This window comes from Aspergillus oryzae, chromosome 4 (assembly GCF_000184455.2).
Source record: "Aspergillus oryzae RIB40 DNA, chromosome 4".
Classification (NCBI taxonomy): domain Eukaryota; kingdom Fungi; phylum Ascomycota; class Eurotiomycetes; order Eurotiales; family Aspergillaceae; genus Aspergillus; species Aspergillus oryzae.
In genome coordinates this window covers 935,338-954,604 of record NC_036438.1, presented here as the reverse complement: position 1 = coordinate 954,604, position 19,267 = coordinate 935,338, and the positions used below count along the sequence as shown (strand labels likewise).

Here is a 19,267-nt window from a genome sequence, read left to right as displayed (position 1 = left end):
GTCTCCCCGGCTGCGCTACCCGAGTCCAGGTGATATTATCACAGCGTCGTAGGGGGCAGTCAAAAAAGATTCACTGTCAACAGCATGGCATGGGGATAATTGGCTCATAGCTTTCACTAGCAACAGACTATTAGAAGGGGATTCAGCTGGATTTCCGGTTATTAGTACATTCCGTTGGGTTAGAATGCAGGGATACCTGTTTTTTGACAGAAATAATTTTTCTTTAGTGTAGATCAGCTTAACCCAAATCTCTGTATCTTATATTAAGCCCCAAGCACGATCTTCAGAAAAATAGTGATCGATTTTCAGCCGAACTCCAAGGCTGGCTGAATATCATAGATTGTGCTAGGCATATGAGTGGTATGCCGCACTACGATAGTCGATTCGAACTTACTGTTTGCGGGTTATGCCGAGTTAGCCGCCTTTCCACAGTGCTAGAAATGTACATAATGACTAGGTATGCCTGTATAACATAAGTGTATATATCTAGAGGTGTCGGATTTTAATAGCCGAGGAAGACCCGAGGTGCCGATTCACAACCTACATGAGCGAGTCCCGATGCCGACGGCTTCGTGCCGGTCCCTATATGTACATTTATACATAACCCGTTCGAGTGTACTTATCGAGCATAAACACCACCACACTTCCTTATTCATGAAATCAATATATCAAGTCCGCCTATCATAATCAATACCCATGTCAACCCCTCTTTCCTACTTCCAATCAGCCTCTTGGTGTGCTGCCTGGTTGAACCATCCCGATCTCAGGATCGACACCAGCGCCTCCAACCCTTTTCGAGAGACCACCAAACATGACGATGCGTGGAAGAAACGCACTTTCTTATATCGAGCCTCTCAAGACCCACAGGGAATTAAATCCGAAGGATATATCGTGATGCAGATTGGAGCCGGGGTTTCGGGGAAAGATGGGGTCGCGCATGGAGGGTTTCTTGCAACGCTTATGGACGAACTTACCGGCGGCCTGGTAGCAGCATTGGGCCTTGATCGTGGTCTTGGGATACGCACTGCTAGCTTGAACACGACGTATCATAAGCTACTTCTTGCGCAAGGTTTTATCATGGCGCGGGCGGAGATTGTCAAGGTCGAACGCCGGAAGGTGTTCGTGAAAGCAGAAATAAGGGACGCTGCTGGGAATATCTGTACCACAAGCGAAGCTCTTTTCATTATGAATAGATCTTCCCTTTCTTAAATATACTGCCTTCTTTTACTTTCTGAGCAAGGTGCCGCCGTGTGCATTGTGAGAGATTGTTTACTCTACTATAGGTATCCTTCCCTGACTACATCTTCCGAAATGCCTCAATCGGAAGAAGATTCTCTGAGATGGCCTCCAGCATTCTATCATGGTCAGCGTTTTCGTGAGACCTATGATAGATTCTCTCTCAGTCAACTAGTTTACATTTACATCGTTAGAAGACCCCGTAGACGATGACATAAGCTGAATTTCCCCGCATCGAAGCTGGAAATTCTACGCTGAGCAAATTTCTTTGTTTTCGCAGGCTGCAAGATTCATTGCCAGCTATATTAACTGCTAAAATTTTCGTCCCCATGGATCATTCATTGCCAGGAGGGCGTAGGCCGCGCCGCCGATCCGGGCCTCGCAGCAGGAAGGGTACGTTGCGTTGCTCGAGGCGCACGCATGATGGAGCATCATTAGCTAACAAGTATAGGCTGGTAAGATTTCAAATGCACAATACGCCATTTACCTCAATTCTGACAGCCGACGCAGTCTTACTTGTCGAGGAAGACATACTCGCTGCGATGAAGCCCGGCCTATTTGTAGTAATTGTAGGAAGTCACGACTACAATGTCAACAACCGGAATTTGTTCCATCGAAATGGAACATTTGCAATCCAGCTGTCGCCGGAACAGGGAGATGTAAGATAGCTGAAGTTGATTTTAAAGGTTCTAAAGTCTCTTGATGTTGGCTAAAGTGAAGCTGACGTAGGCACTGAAATCCCTCCGGAGCCCAACTTAGACGGTCAATGCACTACAGGAAACTCTGTCCGTGAACCTGAGCCTCAGAGGTATGGGGAGCATCAAGTACAAGAGCCACAGAGCATTTCCAGCGCTGGTGCAGATCGCGAGGTAGTGTCTCCTCCCGCAGAGTCTATGATAACGCCAGAAATCGTCCATCTTCTCCGGGTATACGAGAAAAGTATCGCGACTTGGATGGACGTGTTTGACTCAGAGCTCACCTATCAAAGGCGGCTACTATGTATGGCTCCATCGTCGCCCCTTATATTAAATGCAATATGTGCTCTTGCAGCACGGCAACTGAGCCTCGTTGGATCTTCACTCACCTGGAAACCGGTGTCTGAACACTACTACGGCCAGGCTGTTCATTTTGATGGCTCGCCTTCTCGATGCTTACCCCAGTGAGATGGACCTCGCGATTGTTGGGACAATCCTATTGAGCAGTTATGAGCTTCTCGCATTCCCGGGTCTCGACTATCAAAGACATCTCAGGGGCGCACACACAATCGTAGCTTCATTACATGCCCACAACTCAGCAAGCTGCTTAACTCGCGCTTCGTTCTGGATATATGCACGGCACGAGGTGGCTGACGCGCTGAATCGTAACTCGCCTACCTTGCATGACCCGGGCTCGTGGCCAAAGTTTGACCTTTCAAGAGCTGAGCCAGCAGAGGATTCATTCTGTAATGATGTTGTGCGCCTGACCGCTGAAACTGTCTGCATTGTTTTTGGGAAAACGTCGAGAAGCAGGACAAAACGGAGAAAGCGAGACCTGTCAACTCTCCAAGGCGAACTGCGTAATTGGCTGCATATATGCCCAGAACAGTGGAAAGGAACTGAATACACAGAAGATGGAAACGTTCGATACTGGTTTCCACGCCCAAAATTCGGTACAGTTCTAGCCCTACACATCTCCAAACCATAACCTGACAGCAGAGGACTTGAAAGGCGCTGCGATAGTGCTCTACCATCTATCCATGCTGCTTCTGTGGCATGAGCTTGAGAAGGTTTCGGAGGGGCCGGAAGGTGTGAATGAGATGTTGGTAAGCCTCCTACGACAATACCTCCGTCGGTCAAGCCATGCTCCTCTTTTCCCTGACCTCGATTCCGACTTCGGCTGCAGGATCAAGTCGACGCACATTCAAGGCAGATAATCTTAATTGCTCTGTCAAGCCTTCTAGACTCCGCCATCGTCGTGGTTGTTCAGCCCCTTTGCTACGGTAAGAAATCGCGTCGGTGGTGTTTAGTTTCCATATGCTCACTTATCTCACTTTCTCAGCGGTCAAACACATCAAAGACAACACACTTAAAGAGAATGCCATATTTTTGCTCCACGATATTGAGGCGCGAACTGGCTTCCACACGAAAAGCAAGCTTGAAAGACAACTCTGCCGTTGATGATATCTCTGAGGAAAACATCCTCACCACGGCTTCATATAACCGTCTAGTTGGCGTTCGGTTGGGTTGCATCCCCGCACGATCATGAAACCGACAATTGCGCATACCTGTCACTATGCCTGCAGTCGATTGTTCTGTTCCATAGCTCAGGTACTACAGAGTGATCCCCACGTCTTGGTGTCACTAACGTCGTTTCTTTTCGTGGCGTAGATTATGTCTAGTTTGGTTGATACCACTAATATAATCGCCAGAGATAGCCGTGATTCTGGTGGCCCACATACAGTACAGTCTTTCCTAGCATGAGCAAAAGTTCAATTTCCATACAGTAGATGTGGGTTCGAAGACAATACTACACATAACTTGGGGATATAGGTAGTTCCATGAACATCGATAACAACAACTACCACGTCACAAAATGCTAAAAAGGTCCACCAAAACAGCAATTCCTGCTATGCTTCGAGATCCCTCTCCCAAATCTTTACCGGCAGTTCAACGGGCCATAGATTGAAAGCCTCTTCATTCTGCAGTGTCCAATCAGGTGATGCGAGAGAAAAGTCATATCGGTGCACGAGGGTGGCGATCAGGATCTGCTGCTCAATCATAGTAATATTCCTCCCAATACAAGCACGACCACCCGCACTAAATGGTATAAATGCATCTCGCATCTTACCGATGTTTTCATTATTAAACCATCTCTCCGGCAAGAAAGCTTCTGGTTCTGGGAACAGATCCGGGTCCCGATGGGCGACATATGCAGGAACCGAGACACCCACATTCCCAGGAATAAACTCGCCCATGATATAGGCCCCAGCTGCAGGTGTTACACGCTCGAGGCCCCGCGGAAGTGGAGGTGATAGACGTAAGGACTCCTCAATGCAAGCCTTCAGATAGGGTAAACTCTTGACTTTGGCGTAGGGGGCAACTTTGTCTCCAGCGATAGCCCCTGACACTTCCTTTCTTAGCTTGACAAAGCAATCTGGGTTTTTGATCAGGTAGTAAAGTAGGTGAGTTAAGGCAATCGCCGTTGTCTCAGACCCGGCATCAACTACAGAAGCTCGGATTAGCCTGTGTTTACGGCGCTTGCGAAGGGAATGCCTTACGCAGAATGCTCGTTTCTGCCTTGAGCTCACCAATATCTAGATTTCGAGACTTGCCCGCCTTATCATTGATGAGACAGCTTAGAAAATCATCAATGTTTTCACCATCTTCATGCCGTCGCAATCGCTTGCCTGCCAAGTGCTCCACAATCTGGCCGACGTTGCCTCCACAGTCCCACTGCGAACGGCAGCGCGAGGAGAGAAAGCTGGAAACCTGTTTCAAGACGTAGTACCAATCTAAAGTACCAATGATCTTCGACTTTACCCGGGCTGCTTCGTGCATGTCCTCAATGAATCGATGTGCGCTGTCCTCTTCGCCCGGACCACCAACCTTGACGACGTCCGACCCGGATTCGAGCATACCAAGCCGTTCACTCAAAGCAATATCAGCAATTGCATCGACTGTAAAAAGATTGAGCCAGTATCTGACGTCGACCGTAGTATTGTTCTGTTGACTTGGTTCATTCTTCCATGCCGGAGGATGTGCTCTCCTATCAAACTGGGCCACTAGCTTTTCGACTTTATCAGTGATTTTGAACTCCCAAGATTCCAGGTTCTTGGTGGAAAAGGCGTGCGATAACATTCGGCGCTTCCGATTGTGATCCTCCCGGTCAATGACGTTAAGAATGTTCATGTGTCCCTCGCTGTTCTGGAGTTTGTATATTTCATGCTTTTGGCAGGGAGATCCGAAACCGTAGATATCCTTGATCGCCTTAACATCCCGGAACGAGAGCATATTAGGTGCAACACGGATGATAGGGTGCTTTTGATGCTGAAGATACAATTCTCTTGTCCGGAATTTGCGTTGTCTCTCCCGTATGGAAGCCAGATTTGTGACGCCGGATAGGAAGTTTTGATTCGGATACTTTCGCAGTTTCTTGCTGTCGTAGAAGTAAAGGAGTAAAGGTCTCAAGGCAAAGCAAAGAAAAACCACAATGAATAACTTTTCTAGTGCCATTGTATGGGGCAGTCTGAAATGGTTGCAGATGATGTGGAACTCAGCAACGGTTAACAGATCTTAGACAGCGAAAGATGGCACAACAGCTAAATGAGAGACTGATGACGGGTTATAAGCCATTGATTGTCACGCTCATCTGCATCAAATCTACCTGACCTCCCGCAATAAGATTTGCTTACACTGTGAAATTGATTGCAATGGTCTAAGTGGTAGAGTTCTGCCCCGTGAGAGTTACCTGATAGGGAAAGTTAACCGCAATAACCCTCTGCGTGCCCCATGCGTTGCTTGGAATCCTCTTATCTCCAACCAAAAATAGTCTCCTGACATCAAACTCTGGCCTTGAGGGGTGGTTCTTGCTTGCCTTTTATGGAAAATTATACCGGTAGTTCCAGCCAAGGAATGTCTTTGTATCATGTAGGTGAATGTATATCTTTTCGACTGGTGTAGACGTTCCGTGTATTTTACCTCAAATAGTATAGGAGCCGGCAAGGATGACATATAATTTAGAGAAAAGCTTCCATTCTTATTTTAGAAAGAAAATAAAGAACTAATGAAACATAAACATTAAAAAATATAAAGAAAAGAAATTTCTGAACGTCCTCGTGGACACCAAGTTTGTGTTTCCTCACCCAAACACACTAACACGTTTCGCTCTCATTCTTGTATTCGATTATCTTCGTATTGTGGCCTCATATCAGCTCTGGCAATCGTCCTCCGTTATCATGACAATAGGGTATGGCTACCATCCTTTGAGCGCAGAGATGTCTAACTCAAGCGAGACTAGGTCCCTCAACATGCCGCCGAAGAGAAAACCCGAGACGGTGACCCAAGAGGAAGTCGCGTTAACGCAATTGTTAGCGGACGATGAAGGACATACCACTGCAGGAAGAACTTACCTTGGTGATATCGCCATTCATGTGGACCACCTGGAAACGGATACATACAGAAACCGAGAGCGCGATGAGGACCACAACGCACGGCTGGTACAAACCTTTACCGTACGGGCTAGAGGATTCCACCGAGAGACAAGACTAAAAAGCCTCCTTCATACAAAATGACTACAAGAACGTCCTGAGCAAACATCGGGCGGAATTACCCAACTCGTCCACACTCCCGCAGAATACCGTGCGGTCGGTGGCCACCCGAGCTGAAGGCATAACACTGTCTGACGTCCATTACGTGAAAACGAGGCCTGCAGATTGTCCACCAGGTGCGTTAATCCAGGGACGGTACAGACCTAAGGCCTTGAGAACGGTCGAGCTGAACAAAGTAGGGCGGCCACCGAAGGTAGAAAGGCTCAGGCGGAAGACAAGTTGAACAGCAAGGCTACGAAGCATACCTTTGGATAATCAATTTATTCGAGTAAAGATCAATTGAATTAACTACCCTGACAATTCGCGATAATATATACAAAAAAGATGTAGATAGATATAATCTCCTGGGAATTATTTAGGCGCGTCATGAAATGCAGGACAATAAATTAAATACGGGGCTCAAGCCTACAAAGTTTAAACAATAAATACAGGACAGCTATGGGATCCAAAGCGCACAAGCCTGTAGGATTCTTTGGTGGATGGCTCTTCAGTTTGGATGGATATATGGGGTGGGTACATTGAAACGGCGTACGGTCAGGGTGCTTTCAACTTTATGACCGCGGAAGACATAATTAACACCAAAATTGGATAAGGTATGTTAACACCAAAGCTAATACTACAACAAGTTTAACGGAGTTCGTCTTGGAAGCATTAGCTCGAACATATGATTCAATTCCAAAGAACAATTTTTGCCGAGTGTGGCCCGAGGGTTGGATCTCATGACTGGGAAGTGATTATGGCCTTTGACAGCAAATCAAGTGATATGAATACACTACGCCTCATCCTTTACCCAACTACAGGGGATATCAAGAATGGTGATCTGGTCAGGAAATATCTCAGGTTGGATTCGAAATGGTTCAGCATACGGGCACTCCCTCAGTTAGAGAGCCCGCGCGTCCTTGGCTCCAAGCCATTTTCGACAAGAGGACCAGGGTCTCTCGCACAACTCTCTGATATTGGATTCCATGCTTGTTTTGATTCTCTTGCGGGAATCCCAAGCCTGAAATGCCCAACTTGGTCTAACTTGGTATGCTTTTATCCCTTCTTTCGCCTACATTGCCCATGTAAATCCCAGGAAGGACTTGTTACAGCTGTGCAAGAATGTTGCACAACCGACAAAGAAGGTGTTACAGCACACGGCCTGGTGTATGAATAGGTCCTTCGTTTATCTTTAATCCTCATCCACTGCCCTGAGGCAAGTGAACTGGGTCGTCGCCATAGCCAAGTAGATATTCAAAGAGAGCTAGCTCACAGATAATGGTATGCAGCCTTGTCTAGCTGAGCATTCAGGTCTCTGAAGATCGTGCTTGGGACTTAATGCAAGATGTATGGAGTCAGATTCAAACCGACCGGTCCTGGAAAGGTGCTTCTGTCAAAAGACAAGTATTCCTGGATTCCAACTCAAGTGAGGAGACCTCCGGGCTCACCAAATAAACATGCAAGAGACTTTGCAAAAATATGCCAGACAGATCGGCGATTGGGACCATCAGCTTCGATGCGTCGACGCTCAGGTACTCGTCGATGAAAGAGAGGATATTGTTATAGCGCTATACTGGGGTGGTCACTGGCGATTCTTTCCTGGGGATGCAACGGTATGGACACTGGCTCACTCCCAAGCGAGGGCTATGGGGCCAATGATCCCCATGTCATTGTATATCTAAAGCGCTATTCCCGGCGCAACTGGGCTGTACTGGCCAAGCTGCTTCTCTAATATGCCTGGTCGTGCTTGGCTGGGCCGATGATAAAGTTCAATGATTAAAGGACATTGGTGATATTTTGCTTCTATCTAAATAAATTATAAGCTAACCTTCTAGCCCTAAAGGACGAGGGTCTGGAAGCCTTTGATTCCTGGGGCACATTAGCTGCCAATATCAAGTACTCCGAAAACATTTCGGCCAGGGAGTTCGCGCTCTCAATACGGTCAAGCACCGGTCAAATCTCTTCAAAGAGGCTAATCTGTTCGGCGCTATACGGTAATACCGCGCTATTAAGGAAAAGGATGATGCGAATTTTGGAGGTTAGGTTTCACAGAGGTAGGGACGTCAAGTCTAGAAAGTAAGAGACGGAATTCATTGCCAATGAGGTGAGATTGGCAAGCCCGGAGTCAAACAAACATTGTGCTGACCAGATATTTTATGGTAAAGAAAGAATAGAGCAAGGCTCTGGAAGAACTCCAGTATGCCGCGATGATTTTACTCGAGGTGGTATTGAAGCTGATGTCGATAGGGTAAAGGAGCCACTGGGTCATCTGGCTATTGGATTGGATCAATGGTAGCTGCGCAGCCGGTAAATGAAGAGGATGCAGTGTACATCTTTACTACAAAGTTGCCTACCACTGTTGAGGGTGAGCCCTCTAGACAGAAGAAGCGTTGAAAGACGGTCATTGTTGGAAGTGTTCAAAAGAGACTTCAGTAAGTGCTCCTAACTTTTGCCTTTTTTAAAGGGCAGTTGGTCCCTTTGGATTACTGAGTAGAGTCTGGGGTACGCGACTTTGGAGTTGTGGAAGCAAATCTATCGATTCAAATCGAAGCTTTTTGGTCCTACATGTAGGAAGCGGTCGAGATAACCCGGGGCATACCATGCTAGGAAATTGATGGCTCTACCTCGTAAAGTAGTACGAAAGCGAGGATAGAAATGGGGGTGAAATCCTCTCTGGTGAAAGAACAAATTTGACAGTGAAGAACAACCTTTGTGAATAGAAAAGGACAGCTTTCCTGGATTGAAAAGAGGGTAATCATTATCATCATATTCTACATCTTCTTCTGCGCTTTTCTCTGTGTCTCTTTCTAATCCCTCGGTGCCTTTGTCATCGTCAGTGAGTGTCCGTTTAAAAATACTGAGGAGAAGCCCTTAAGTTCAACAACTAGTATCAGAAGGATCGGTACAGTGGTTAAACGGGTCATTGCAGAAGCTGGGCATCGTAAGGCTATGCTCAGGAGAGAAATGAACCTTAAGAGAGCACTATCTCCTCCATCATCAGCCCTACGGATTATATGGTGCATCCATAGTCACCTTCTCCCCCAATCGAACTGACTACACCTACTTACGAGCATCAGAAAATACAATATAGTGACCGGTCAACATGGTTGTTATCTCACTTCAGACGGAGGGCGTGAGTAATTTGCTACCATCAACCTCGACCTACAGCTAATTAATCAATCAATCAATCTAGTCCATAAATAGGACATAGTGACATAGTCGAGTCGGAACCAGATCAGTATTCTCATCAGCAACACAGCGAAAGCACCGATGTGGGATACCAGAGGAATATGGATAGCCCAGGCGATGAACAGACAGGGCTGGCAACTGCCAGGTTGGATAAATATCACATCTATTAATCTGACTCCCTTCTCTCCTCTCGAACATACTTATATAACAAACCGTCGAGATATCTACACCCACTTCACAACTGTTGCATTCAAGTGACGAACGATCCACGTCATTAAAGGAAACCAGCTCAGCAATACGACCACGATCCAATTTGTGGATATGGTAATGCAACCACCGGAGGTGCAAAGAGGAGGTCACAACCAACATCGCGTCCGTTCCAGCCGGCCGAACGGAATCGATCCAATCTCATTACCATACAGGATCCCCCAAGGGACCAGACCATCACAACAACAAAATACATAAAGAGAAAATATACAACAGGGATGGGTTTGCTGGTGGTCATCTACCCAGCCACTAGTACCGCCGCTAGCCAAGCTTCTAAACAGCCGGGAAGTAAGTAAATCATGATTGACGTCCTCTCCCATCGCCCACGACCACAATGATACCCACTTGATTTGCTAATTGATATCATGCCTATTGTGGTATTTTCAATGACCCACTGACTTAGCTCTAGGTCATCAAGTATACTACTACTGCGCTGCCTATTTCCCCTCTCCTCCTCTACTCTCTCTCTTCCCTCTGTGCAATCCAACATCCTGTCTCGACTTATTGACATATCACTCTATCAATTCATCCAAGATGGCTAAATCTAAAGCGGTGACTTCTAAACTTGCTGTCCAAGAGCGCCTCCCTGACTTGAACGTCTTGAAGTGTCTGTTCATCGAAGATGCTGTTTCAAGTGTCTGATCATAGAAGGTACTTCTGTCAGTATCTGACCTTTAAAGTGACCCGGACACAATGGACATCGACCCTCCTACCGCGGCCCGTGCTTGGGTTGGAAGGTCGAGTACCATCGCAGGTTCGATGGCTCAAGATGAATACTTCAATGAAGTCTCTTCTCAGTGTCAACAGCTCCTCGACCGGCTTCAGCAAGTCATTCAGCGACCCGTGCCTTGTGCCTTTAAGACTCTGCAGGTATTTGCCCACGGTGAGAGGTTGGAAAAGTTCATTCTCCTGGACTTCTGTATGCATGCATGGTCGGCTGGAATTCGTACCTTCCGACATCTAGATTACAGCAGTGACAAGGGCACAGTCGAGGTAGAGTGGCACTGGCAGCCGGCGAGAACAGTGGATGATCGAGTAGCTGTGCACGCAGTTCCCGAATCATCTAGGAACGTGGACTAAGTTAGGACCCCGGATAGATTGCTGTCTAAACTTTTTCTCAAGTATGGGAACTCTTCCCGATCTGTCAAGATCGGCGACAAGTTCATCTTTTCCACGACAGGTCCTGTAACAATGTCTCTACTTTTGAAGGAACTGCTAGGTATAGCGTTCAAGTTAACCAGAATTGTCAATCTTTCTGGGGCAGGGGAGTCGACAGATTTCGTCCGGTGGGATTCTTCCACTGGAGACATTACAATCGCTGACCGCTAATGGTGTATTGGGAGCTACATTCCATTCCTGCCTATTGTGCACAGTACGGCCAATTGCACTTCGCACTTACCTATATACTATGGACTACTGTTTTATGTCCCCTCTCCTGGTTCAATTGTTCTCCCTCTTTCCTCTCATCACGCCTCTAAGTGCATCCAACATATTGTCTCGATTTATTGATCTATCACTTTATCGATTCATCCAGGATGCCTAACTCTAGAGCCGTGACTTCCAAACTCGCCGTCCAGGAGTGCCTCCCTGACCTGAACGTCTCAGACTCTCGGACAAAAAGCAGCGCCCTCCACGACGTCTACTACGTCGGACCCTTATCCCCATGGCCCAATTTCCTTGGACATGTAGGAATAGAGTTCCGCACCCACGACTGGGCCCGAAACCAACATCACCTCTACCTAGAACCTAGAGGAGAACCTGGCCCTCACAGCCTTCTAAAGCAACAATCTCTTGTCGGTAATGAACCTGAAGTCCAGGGCCGATGGCAATCTCAACTCGCGGAAGTAATGACAACAGTCTTTCACGAACAACAATTCCAAATGACCTTTGCCGATTTTGTTTGTTCTGGAAAGGACTACACAAACGTCCCCGATTTCGTTGTTCTCCAAGCCTAATAGCGAATGTGTCCGAGAACCAAAGAAGTTACGTAGTGATTACCAGACCAGCTCTCTTTACCCCACTCAACTCCCATTCGCATTCTTTTTTTCTTCTCTCACTTTCATTCTCATCTTCTACCAGATCAAGACTGACCCGGCCAACACCGTCTCATCTGTCTTCAACCATGCCATTTCTATTCTTTCCAGAAGAGTACTGGCTCAGCAAGACCCTTGAGGTCTCCTCACCTCCCTCGGTTTGGCAACTCACTGAAAGGCTTGAGGAGAAATCTGAGATCAGTGACCGGAAGGACATACAACAATTGGGCAGTATGTCCTACGCCCGCGCTGAGTTCAAGTGCTGTAATACAAGCTATCCTTACCAGGAAGCTCTGATTACCGTCTATCTCTAGCTTCCTGCGAAAGAATCAATGGGCCTACCCCCTTCCATGCGTCGCAGAGAAGCAACTGACAGAAAGCTAAGTCGCTTCGACCAGTGGGTCGAAGCCTATCGTCGCCTAACTCTTCACGACTGTGATTTTGTGCCACGATTCCTCGGTTCTTCTCACGGACGCCAAGATGACGATGGACTTGTACCGGGCGGGTTTCTGTCATACATCGTCTTCACCTCTGTCCCGGGCGACGTTCTGGGAACAGGAACTAGCGGTAGTCCTCGCGCGGTACTGAATATTTCTCAAGAGGACCAAAAGCGCTGCCGAAAAACCGACATTCCGGATGGGACTTTCTGGGCATTGAGTGCAAAGGAGCGAGCCGCGATACGCCAACAGTTCCAATCAGATTTTACGTAAGTTACTTCCTTCCTCTCCAATACGATGCTTAAGCTGTAATTGTTAATACCTGCTGACGCATCCATCTGCCCCAATGGAAAGTATCCTATGCAACATCGGTGTAAATCTTCACTGGGGCGACCTAAATAAGTTAAGTTGGGACAGAAGGATGCAAAAGCTGCGAGTTCCCTTCTCTCTTCTCATGTATCCTTAGCCTTTATTACATGGCAGCAAACTAATTATTTCTGCGTATACATAGATACTTCTTTGGAGAATTTCGCCTTGACGAGACACGCTCTACCTGGCCCAAGATGGAGCTTGCCAGCTGGGGCCTAGCTTTGCTTCCTATTAAACCACAAGGGGTGGAATGCGACGAAAGCGAACTAATACTTTGAGGATCTATTTAAAATATCTTTGTCGTCCTGGCGTTAGTGGAGCAGAGTCGGAACAAGTACGTATGTTTTATATCAGTTATCTTGCTGCACTAACATATATAATAACTTAGTATTCGACAATTTCTCAGGTGTTTACCAAGGCTCGGTCAAACACCCTGATCATTTCCTTCGCGTGGACACCCTGAGCCTCGAATTGTTGTTGAATCAGGTTGGAGTGCATCGTTCCCACACCTGCGAAGTGACAAAGATCTATGGATGAAAGGCAATGCGCCCATTGTTCTGGTAATCCTGCTTAAGTGGTCCGCATTGTCATACAACAGAATCAAAGGAACAGTGGAAATTTGGTGTCGCGATACTGGTGGCAACCTCGTTTCGACCACTATGGTAATAATCTATTCGTCTCCACGACGCGGCTATCGACCTGAAGGAGACATTAATTAGACTATCTTCCCGGCGCCCGCACCTTTGTCTCAGAATGAGTTGATACAGTTCACAAAGGGGGAGTTATTCAGATCAGCGCCGTTACCAGGTTAAGCAGCAGGTACTGTAGTTAACCCGGATATCGTTAAACTCCGGAGCTTTGCATCTGAAGTGATTGGGACTAACAGAAAATGTCACACCAGCGAGCTGAATAACGAAACTAGTATATGTATATACACTTTTTATATTAAACAGATAGCTTCTATATCGGAACTCCTATACATACTCTAATAAGAGCATGAGCTATCTTATTTGATCGAGAAATGCCAGATAGTAAAAGCATGCTCTGTTTAATTTCAGCCACATTGAAAGGAATAGATGCAAACAGCATAAAACGAATGAGTTTCTCCACTCCACACCGACATGGCTATGACTAATGCTTTTCATCGACAGCCACGGTCACGGCGATATGGGCATTCTTGCGAGCCTCAAGCACATCATTTGTCACCGAACAACTTATCCATTTGCTCCGGCGTCCGATTCCTAGACTTAGGAAAGAAAAGGATATAGCATACGGCAGCGATTAAGTTCCATGCAAAGAAGAAGAACCCGAACCTGAGAGATTCTAGAGCGATAGGCGCGGACAGAGAAAACACCAAATTGAGACTCCAGTTGGTGACCATTGAGAGGCAGTTTCCGCGTGCTCGGATCTCGACAGGGAAGATCTGTGGGGGTGTTGTTTTGGGTTACTTGTTGCGAATAAATCACTTGAACCTCACACATCGGCTGGATAGACCTAAGATATGATTCCGATCATGGTAAAAAAGAGACTGAAGACAAAGTTCATCGCCACTATGGCACGGAGCGCATTGCTATTTGAGGAAGGTTTGATATGTCGCCCACCCAACAGCACATTTAGCTTGTACAAAAACAATAGCAATGTTGTATGCCTCCATAAATACCGACACTTAGTTCTTCCGGCACTATTCGCAATGTAAGTCATTATTTCAGAACTTTGTATGTTATATGCTTCGCAGAATAAGTCACTTACATAGCCCCAGCACCCTGGGCACTCAGCAGTGCAATCAAGGAGTGGACAGCAGTCGAGTCCGATGGACGGGTTGCAGCGTAATCCAGGTCTATCCTGACAGCTAATTACAGGTGCATCCTCATAAGGAGAGCCCCACGATCCTTCAAAGTATCTAGGGGCCGCACCCAGAGCCACAGATGTGAATAGAAGGACTGAAGCATTCTTCATAATGTAGTCAACCAATGTGTGAGGTAGTCAATTGGTAATGTTCGAATGAATGAGTTGTAACTATGAGCTTTCACGTCTTTGCTTGAGGTAGAACACCCTCTTTATATGTCCTCAACGGGGCGTAAGCACTAGTGTCATAGAAATGCCATTCCCGGAGTCAACTCATCATCTGAAAGCACCTACTACTCTTTACGTCGCGCTTTGGCTCTGGACATTCGGTAGTTACATCACCTAATAACATGCTGTTGCCTATTTTGAAGTATTACTTCGATACCAATAAGAAAGGTTTTCTTCCCGGACACTTTCTCGCCCCGGTAGGCTATATGATATGTGGCGTATTCGTTAACAAGATTAGGAGAGCTGAGTCATGATGTACGCGAAATATTGACGTCGGCCTGCCTGAATGTATGACTACATTGTTGGGTCCTGCTGTCTTAGGTGTAGTAGCTCGGAGTTACATCCGGCAGCTGCCAACGGAATAATATTCCAGAACCATGGAATCTTCTGCCGCTTGACGCCGAACAAATGCTAAGAATTCTGACAGTTCTTGGGGAAGTGGGGCTCGGGTTACATACCGCTGCATTCGGCAATTCTCCACTCCAAGCTAGGGTTGTAACTCTCGCCTATCATTGTTAAAAAAATCTAGACAATCCACTTCAGCTGGTTCACCACAATCAAAGCAATATAAGGTCCAATACGTCATCACTATCCGTCTGTTAGTGGTAGCTCTAGCATTACAACTGGTTGCAAGGCAGAAATCTATCTCTGCTTTCGACTTCTTCTTTCCTGTCCTTCTGCTGCTTTCTCCTCTTCCAATACGTTAGTGTCTGTTTAAGCATAGGTCAAAATTGGAGAGTGTAGGTATGAATTTGGCCCTGTTAAGTCGTATCCTTTGGAAGACACCTTTCTGTTGGTTTCTGGGCTATCGTGTGAATCGCCTAGCGCCGTGAAGCTCGATGACAACTTATTGTGGCACTTGATGCTCCGCACGTTCCACAGAAACGATTATAATCAGAACCAAAACGTCTATATCAATGGAATGGCAGTGGATTTGATAGTGTATATTACTCTCTTGCTGGTTTGACTCCGAATGCAGAGGAAATGTGCTCCAAGTCTATGAATAATGACAGGCATTCGGAAGATATCATAGATTCGTCATGGATTATAAAAATTTATACTAGTTGATTCTACACCAATCTTGTAAAGTGGTAGATATTTTGGTCATTATAGACGTAGCTTTTTAGTTATCAATATTCAATGTTTGTATCAGTACCGAAATTAGGCTAACGGCGTATGTCAATCAAATGCTAGCACTTGACCATATATCGGAAACACCGGGATCGAGTATTGCATCTACAAGGATATAGACCTACTACTAGTTAGTCAAGAATGAGATATATCCATATTTACTCTCCCTTACCCAGGGGATTCTTTAGAAACTTTAGAACTACTCTCATTATCCATGTCTAGGAAACTTGGATCTACTGATTGGTTTAAAGAATTTGATTCATTCGGCTCAGCTCAGTGTCCGGTACCATGCTTTGGTGAACTATTCTGAACTCTAGAACCACGGCACAGCGCTTGACCGTGGTTGAACCTTCCTCGCGCACCGTCATCTCCAATGTCTTTGCATCTTACAAAACTATCCACAGCTCGGCTCGGCTGCCAGCTATTACTGCCTCGAACGCTCGTCATCGGCCGACTTTGCGGTCTGATTAACAGTCTGCAGTGACCGGTGTGAATGAGTCTAAGACTCTTCTTGTATTGTTGATATATATGCACCACTGAAACTTTCTTCCGCGCACCTGCAGCGGATCCACATACGTACAATGCAAGTTTATATAACCTCTTTCCCAGGTTCTCGGTGGGGATGGATATCTCCTTCACTATCCCGCTCAGATTTTTCTTTGCTAATTCTAGCCAGATACCCAGGGATACGATTTCTCGTTAGATTCCGAGGCCGTGGCCATTTTGGTTGACATAAGATATAGGGAGGGGGTGCTATACAGAAATCAGCAAGATTAGAGTAGAAGAAGAAGAAAGGTCTCCAGGGGTTGCAAAGCAATAAGAAGTATATTATAAGGTCGTATATTATTCCTATGATTACAGGACGCGTCGTGTGCTAGACTGGTAGCAATAGATGTAGAATGTAGACTAGATTGGAGGAGCCGAGTCAATTACTATGCACTGTGGGTGATGGAAGCACGCGGGAATAGTAGATAGACAAATTAGAATGCACGGATACCCACTGAAGAGTAGAGTCTAGGGTACTAGGGTCCAGAGCTCTTATTCGAATCCCCGGTCGTAGTATCGAGCAGTTGACTAGAATCCGTTGGATGTTGATGAGGCTGGTCCAGTGGGGCTGTGGATGACACCCTGACAGGATAGTCCGGGTTATAGCCGAGTGTCATTTTTGCTTTTGCAATGTGATCAGGAAGCGGGTCGAAGCCGCTGTAGTCTTTCATGCTGAGGTTTGTCGATACCTTGGCGCCCTGGGTGACCCTAAACACCGTTGAAAACTTAGTGCCATAGGAGCCACCATTGGAGAAATACACCAAGACTCCTGCAATGGAACTAAGCGCTGTGGCGCCGCGAGCGGTGCCGTAGGCAGCCCAGAGAATCGGTCGGTTGTAGATGTAGATGCTGTGGTAAGATGTAATAGTCACTCGTTTCTGGCACTGCTTTCACGGTGTAGTTGGGCCTATTATAGATGTTTAGTGCGCTGAAGAGTGTAGGGTCCCGATCAAGAATACATACTGGAATATATTGGAGCTCATGAGTGACAGCGTGATATTCCGGAAAAGATCTTCAAGAGCTTTCGACAGTGGAGGAGAAGAATGATTTGACGAGCTGACGGATTGTTCCCGCCAGTACTTGGGGAATGGATTGTCGGACTCTGGGCTCGTGAGGGAGTCGATAAACCTCATCTCTTCTGTTTCCATCAATGTCGTTGATATGATATTGGTGTTTGGCTTTTCTGTATATGACAATGTGACGCTGACGTCGAGTTTTTCTATGAAACTAATCCTGCTAGTAATCAACCCAAATAAAAGACCGCCAAATGCGTCCATTATAGACTAATAAGAAAAAGACTCCATGACTTGAGCGTTGCGCACGAATGAAGTATTTGAAGTTGGTTTACCATTGTCGTGGTTGATAACACCGATCGTGTAAACAATAGGATTGAGAACTGTTTGGTCTGTCACATGAACTGTCTGCTCACCATCGACGAAGGTAATACTGGCCTGGTATGACGCGTTGTGGAGCATACAATGAAGAATCGTTGAATTTTGTACAGCTTTGTCCATGTTCTTCAGAGCCTCGTCAAATTCGGTATATTCGGTGGCACGCGGAAAGGTGGCAACAAACAGAGATAGCGGTGAACCGTCAACTAGAGGCTTTGATGCAGTCGAAGGCACCGTGACATTATCCTCGCGGTCCCTGGGCTTAGGGCCAAGCTGATTCGACCGTTGGGTGAACATATCACTCCCATTCTTTTGATAAAAGGAACAGAATCCACCAACTTATCTATCTCTGGTGCCCAAGAAAGATATTCGTACCTCTTAAAACGCAGCATATCTGCTTCCAACACCTTGGATCTGTTTATAGCTTGCGCAACATTTTGGGTGATATGAGTAGCAAGGGCCTGGTTTACTTTGTCGCAGACAATAGCAGGACGATAAAATCCTACTGACCACGATGAGTTGACAGCTGGAGGATCTATTGACAAGATGGTACCTTGTGTTGCAACACTATTGACCACCCTTTGAGTTTCTGCAGTATGGCTGTTGTAGAGAGTAGACCAAAAGTTCGGCCCCCTTGGATTTATGGCTAAGCTGGAAATGAAACTTGCAAAATTCGCGCTTGTAAAATCAACACGAGGGATGTGTTTCAACGCATACACGTTGAAGGGAGCCAATTGCACGCTTGACGTAGCGGGCGATATGATTGAGGCTACAGGAAGAAGCCAACAGATTCTAGCAAGGGTCACGCTGATCGGAGAATGCCTCCATAATCGTAGATTGGCAACTGTGAAGCCATTCTTGAGAACTGACAATAGATTGTCGATGATATCGATTCGAGTCTGTTAGCCTTTAATAGACTTCCACGCAAGTTGCTCAAAGCTCGTCGAGACCAAAACCCCCAGAGAACTTTTCGCCAGGAAGGCAAAGAAAGTGCCGAGAGAAATATAAAGTTGCTGGTCCGATACGTGTAAAGAGGATTTCAACGAAGCGAGTGGTTGGGCATTCAGCACAGGTCTCCCATTTAGACTCTGATATAAAACATGTCATAGCCAATAGCAAAGGCGACAGCAGCCAGGAACGATGATATCATTAGAAAGACAGCGGAACATTTTAAGTTAAACGGAAACACCGCCATGATTTAGCGAGAGTTTGGATTGTGGGTAGGTTTCAGGCTATATACGACTAATCAAAGCAGTGGAGCGGGAAGAAGAGGGAAATAACTGATTCTCAAGAAGGCAAATACTAGTTGAA

General features: G+C 46.3%; 7 protein-coding genes across 7 annotated transcripts; 4 read left to right on the top strand and 3 right to left on the bottom strand.

The window, feature by feature from the left end:
• Positions 1-696: 696 nt before the first annotated feature.
• AO090012000388 (PaaI family thioesterase) lies at positions 697-1,209 on the top strand (the record flags this gene model as incomplete). The annotated part of the gene is made up of 1 exon (XM_001727360.1): positions 697-1,209. One exon carries the CDS (start codon positions 697-699, stop codon positions 1,207-1,209), a length of 513 nt encoding a protein of 170 aa, XP_001727412.1.
• A 276-nt stretch (positions 1,210-1,485) lies between these two features.
• On the bottom strand, positions 1,486-2,917 carry AO090012000387 (uncharacterized protein; the record flags this gene model as incomplete). The annotated part of the gene is made up of 5 exons (XM_023236461.1): positions 1,486-1,517; positions 1,771-1,790; positions 2,321-2,427; positions 2,499-2,589; positions 2,610-2,917. The coding sequence occupies 5 exons, from the start codon at positions 2,915-2,917 to the stop codon at positions 1,486-1,488; spliced, it is 558 nt and encodes a 185-aa protein (XP_023091387.1).
• Positions 2,918-3,841: 924 nt separating this feature from the next.
• Positions 3,842-5,447, bottom strand: AO090012000385 (cytochrome P450; the record flags this gene model as incomplete). The annotated part of the gene is made up of 2 exons (XM_001727358.1): positions 3,842-4,437; positions 4,493-5,447. 2 exons carry the CDS (start codon positions 5,445-5,447, stop codon positions 3,842-3,844), a joined length of 1,551 nt encoding a protein of 516 aa, XP_001727410.1.
• A 4,747-nt stretch (positions 5,448-10,194) lies between these two features.
• AO090012000383 (uncharacterized protein) lies at positions 10,195-10,618 on the top strand (the record flags this gene model as incomplete). The annotated part of the gene is made up of 2 exons (XM_023236460.1): positions 10,195-10,264; positions 10,386-10,618. 2 exons carry the CDS (start codon positions 10,195-10,197, stop codon positions 10,616-10,618), a joined length of 303 nt encoding a protein of 100 aa, XP_023091386.1.
• An 893-nt stretch (positions 10,619-11,511) lies between these two features.
• AO090012000382 (uncharacterized protein) lies at positions 11,512-11,931 on the top strand (the record flags this gene model as incomplete). Its single annotated transcript, XM_001727356.1, has 1 exon — positions 11,512-11,931. The coding sequence occupies one exon, from the start codon at positions 11,512-11,514 to the stop codon at positions 11,929-11,931; it is 420 nt and encodes a 139-aa protein (XP_001727408.1).
• Positions 11,932-12,359: 428 nt separating this feature from the next.
• On the top strand, positions 12,360-13,093 carry AO090012000381 (uncharacterized protein; the record flags this gene model as incomplete). The annotated part of the gene is made up of 2 exons (XM_023236459.1): positions 12,360-12,715; positions 12,958-13,093. The coding sequence occupies 2 exons, from the start codon at positions 12,360-12,362 to the stop codon at positions 13,091-13,093; spliced, it is 492 nt and encodes a 163-aa protein (XP_023091385.1).
• A 3,948-nt stretch (positions 13,094-17,041) lies between these two features.
• Positions 17,042-17,842, bottom strand: AO090012000379 (uncharacterized protein; the record flags this gene model as incomplete). The annotated part of the gene is made up of 2 exons (XM_001727354.3): positions 17,042-17,414; positions 17,529-17,842. The coding sequence occupies 2 exons, from the start codon at positions 17,840-17,842 to the stop codon at positions 17,042-17,044; spliced, it is 687 nt and encodes a 228-aa protein (XP_001727406.3).
• Between the last annotated feature and the right edge of the window lie 1,425 nt (positions 17,843-19,267).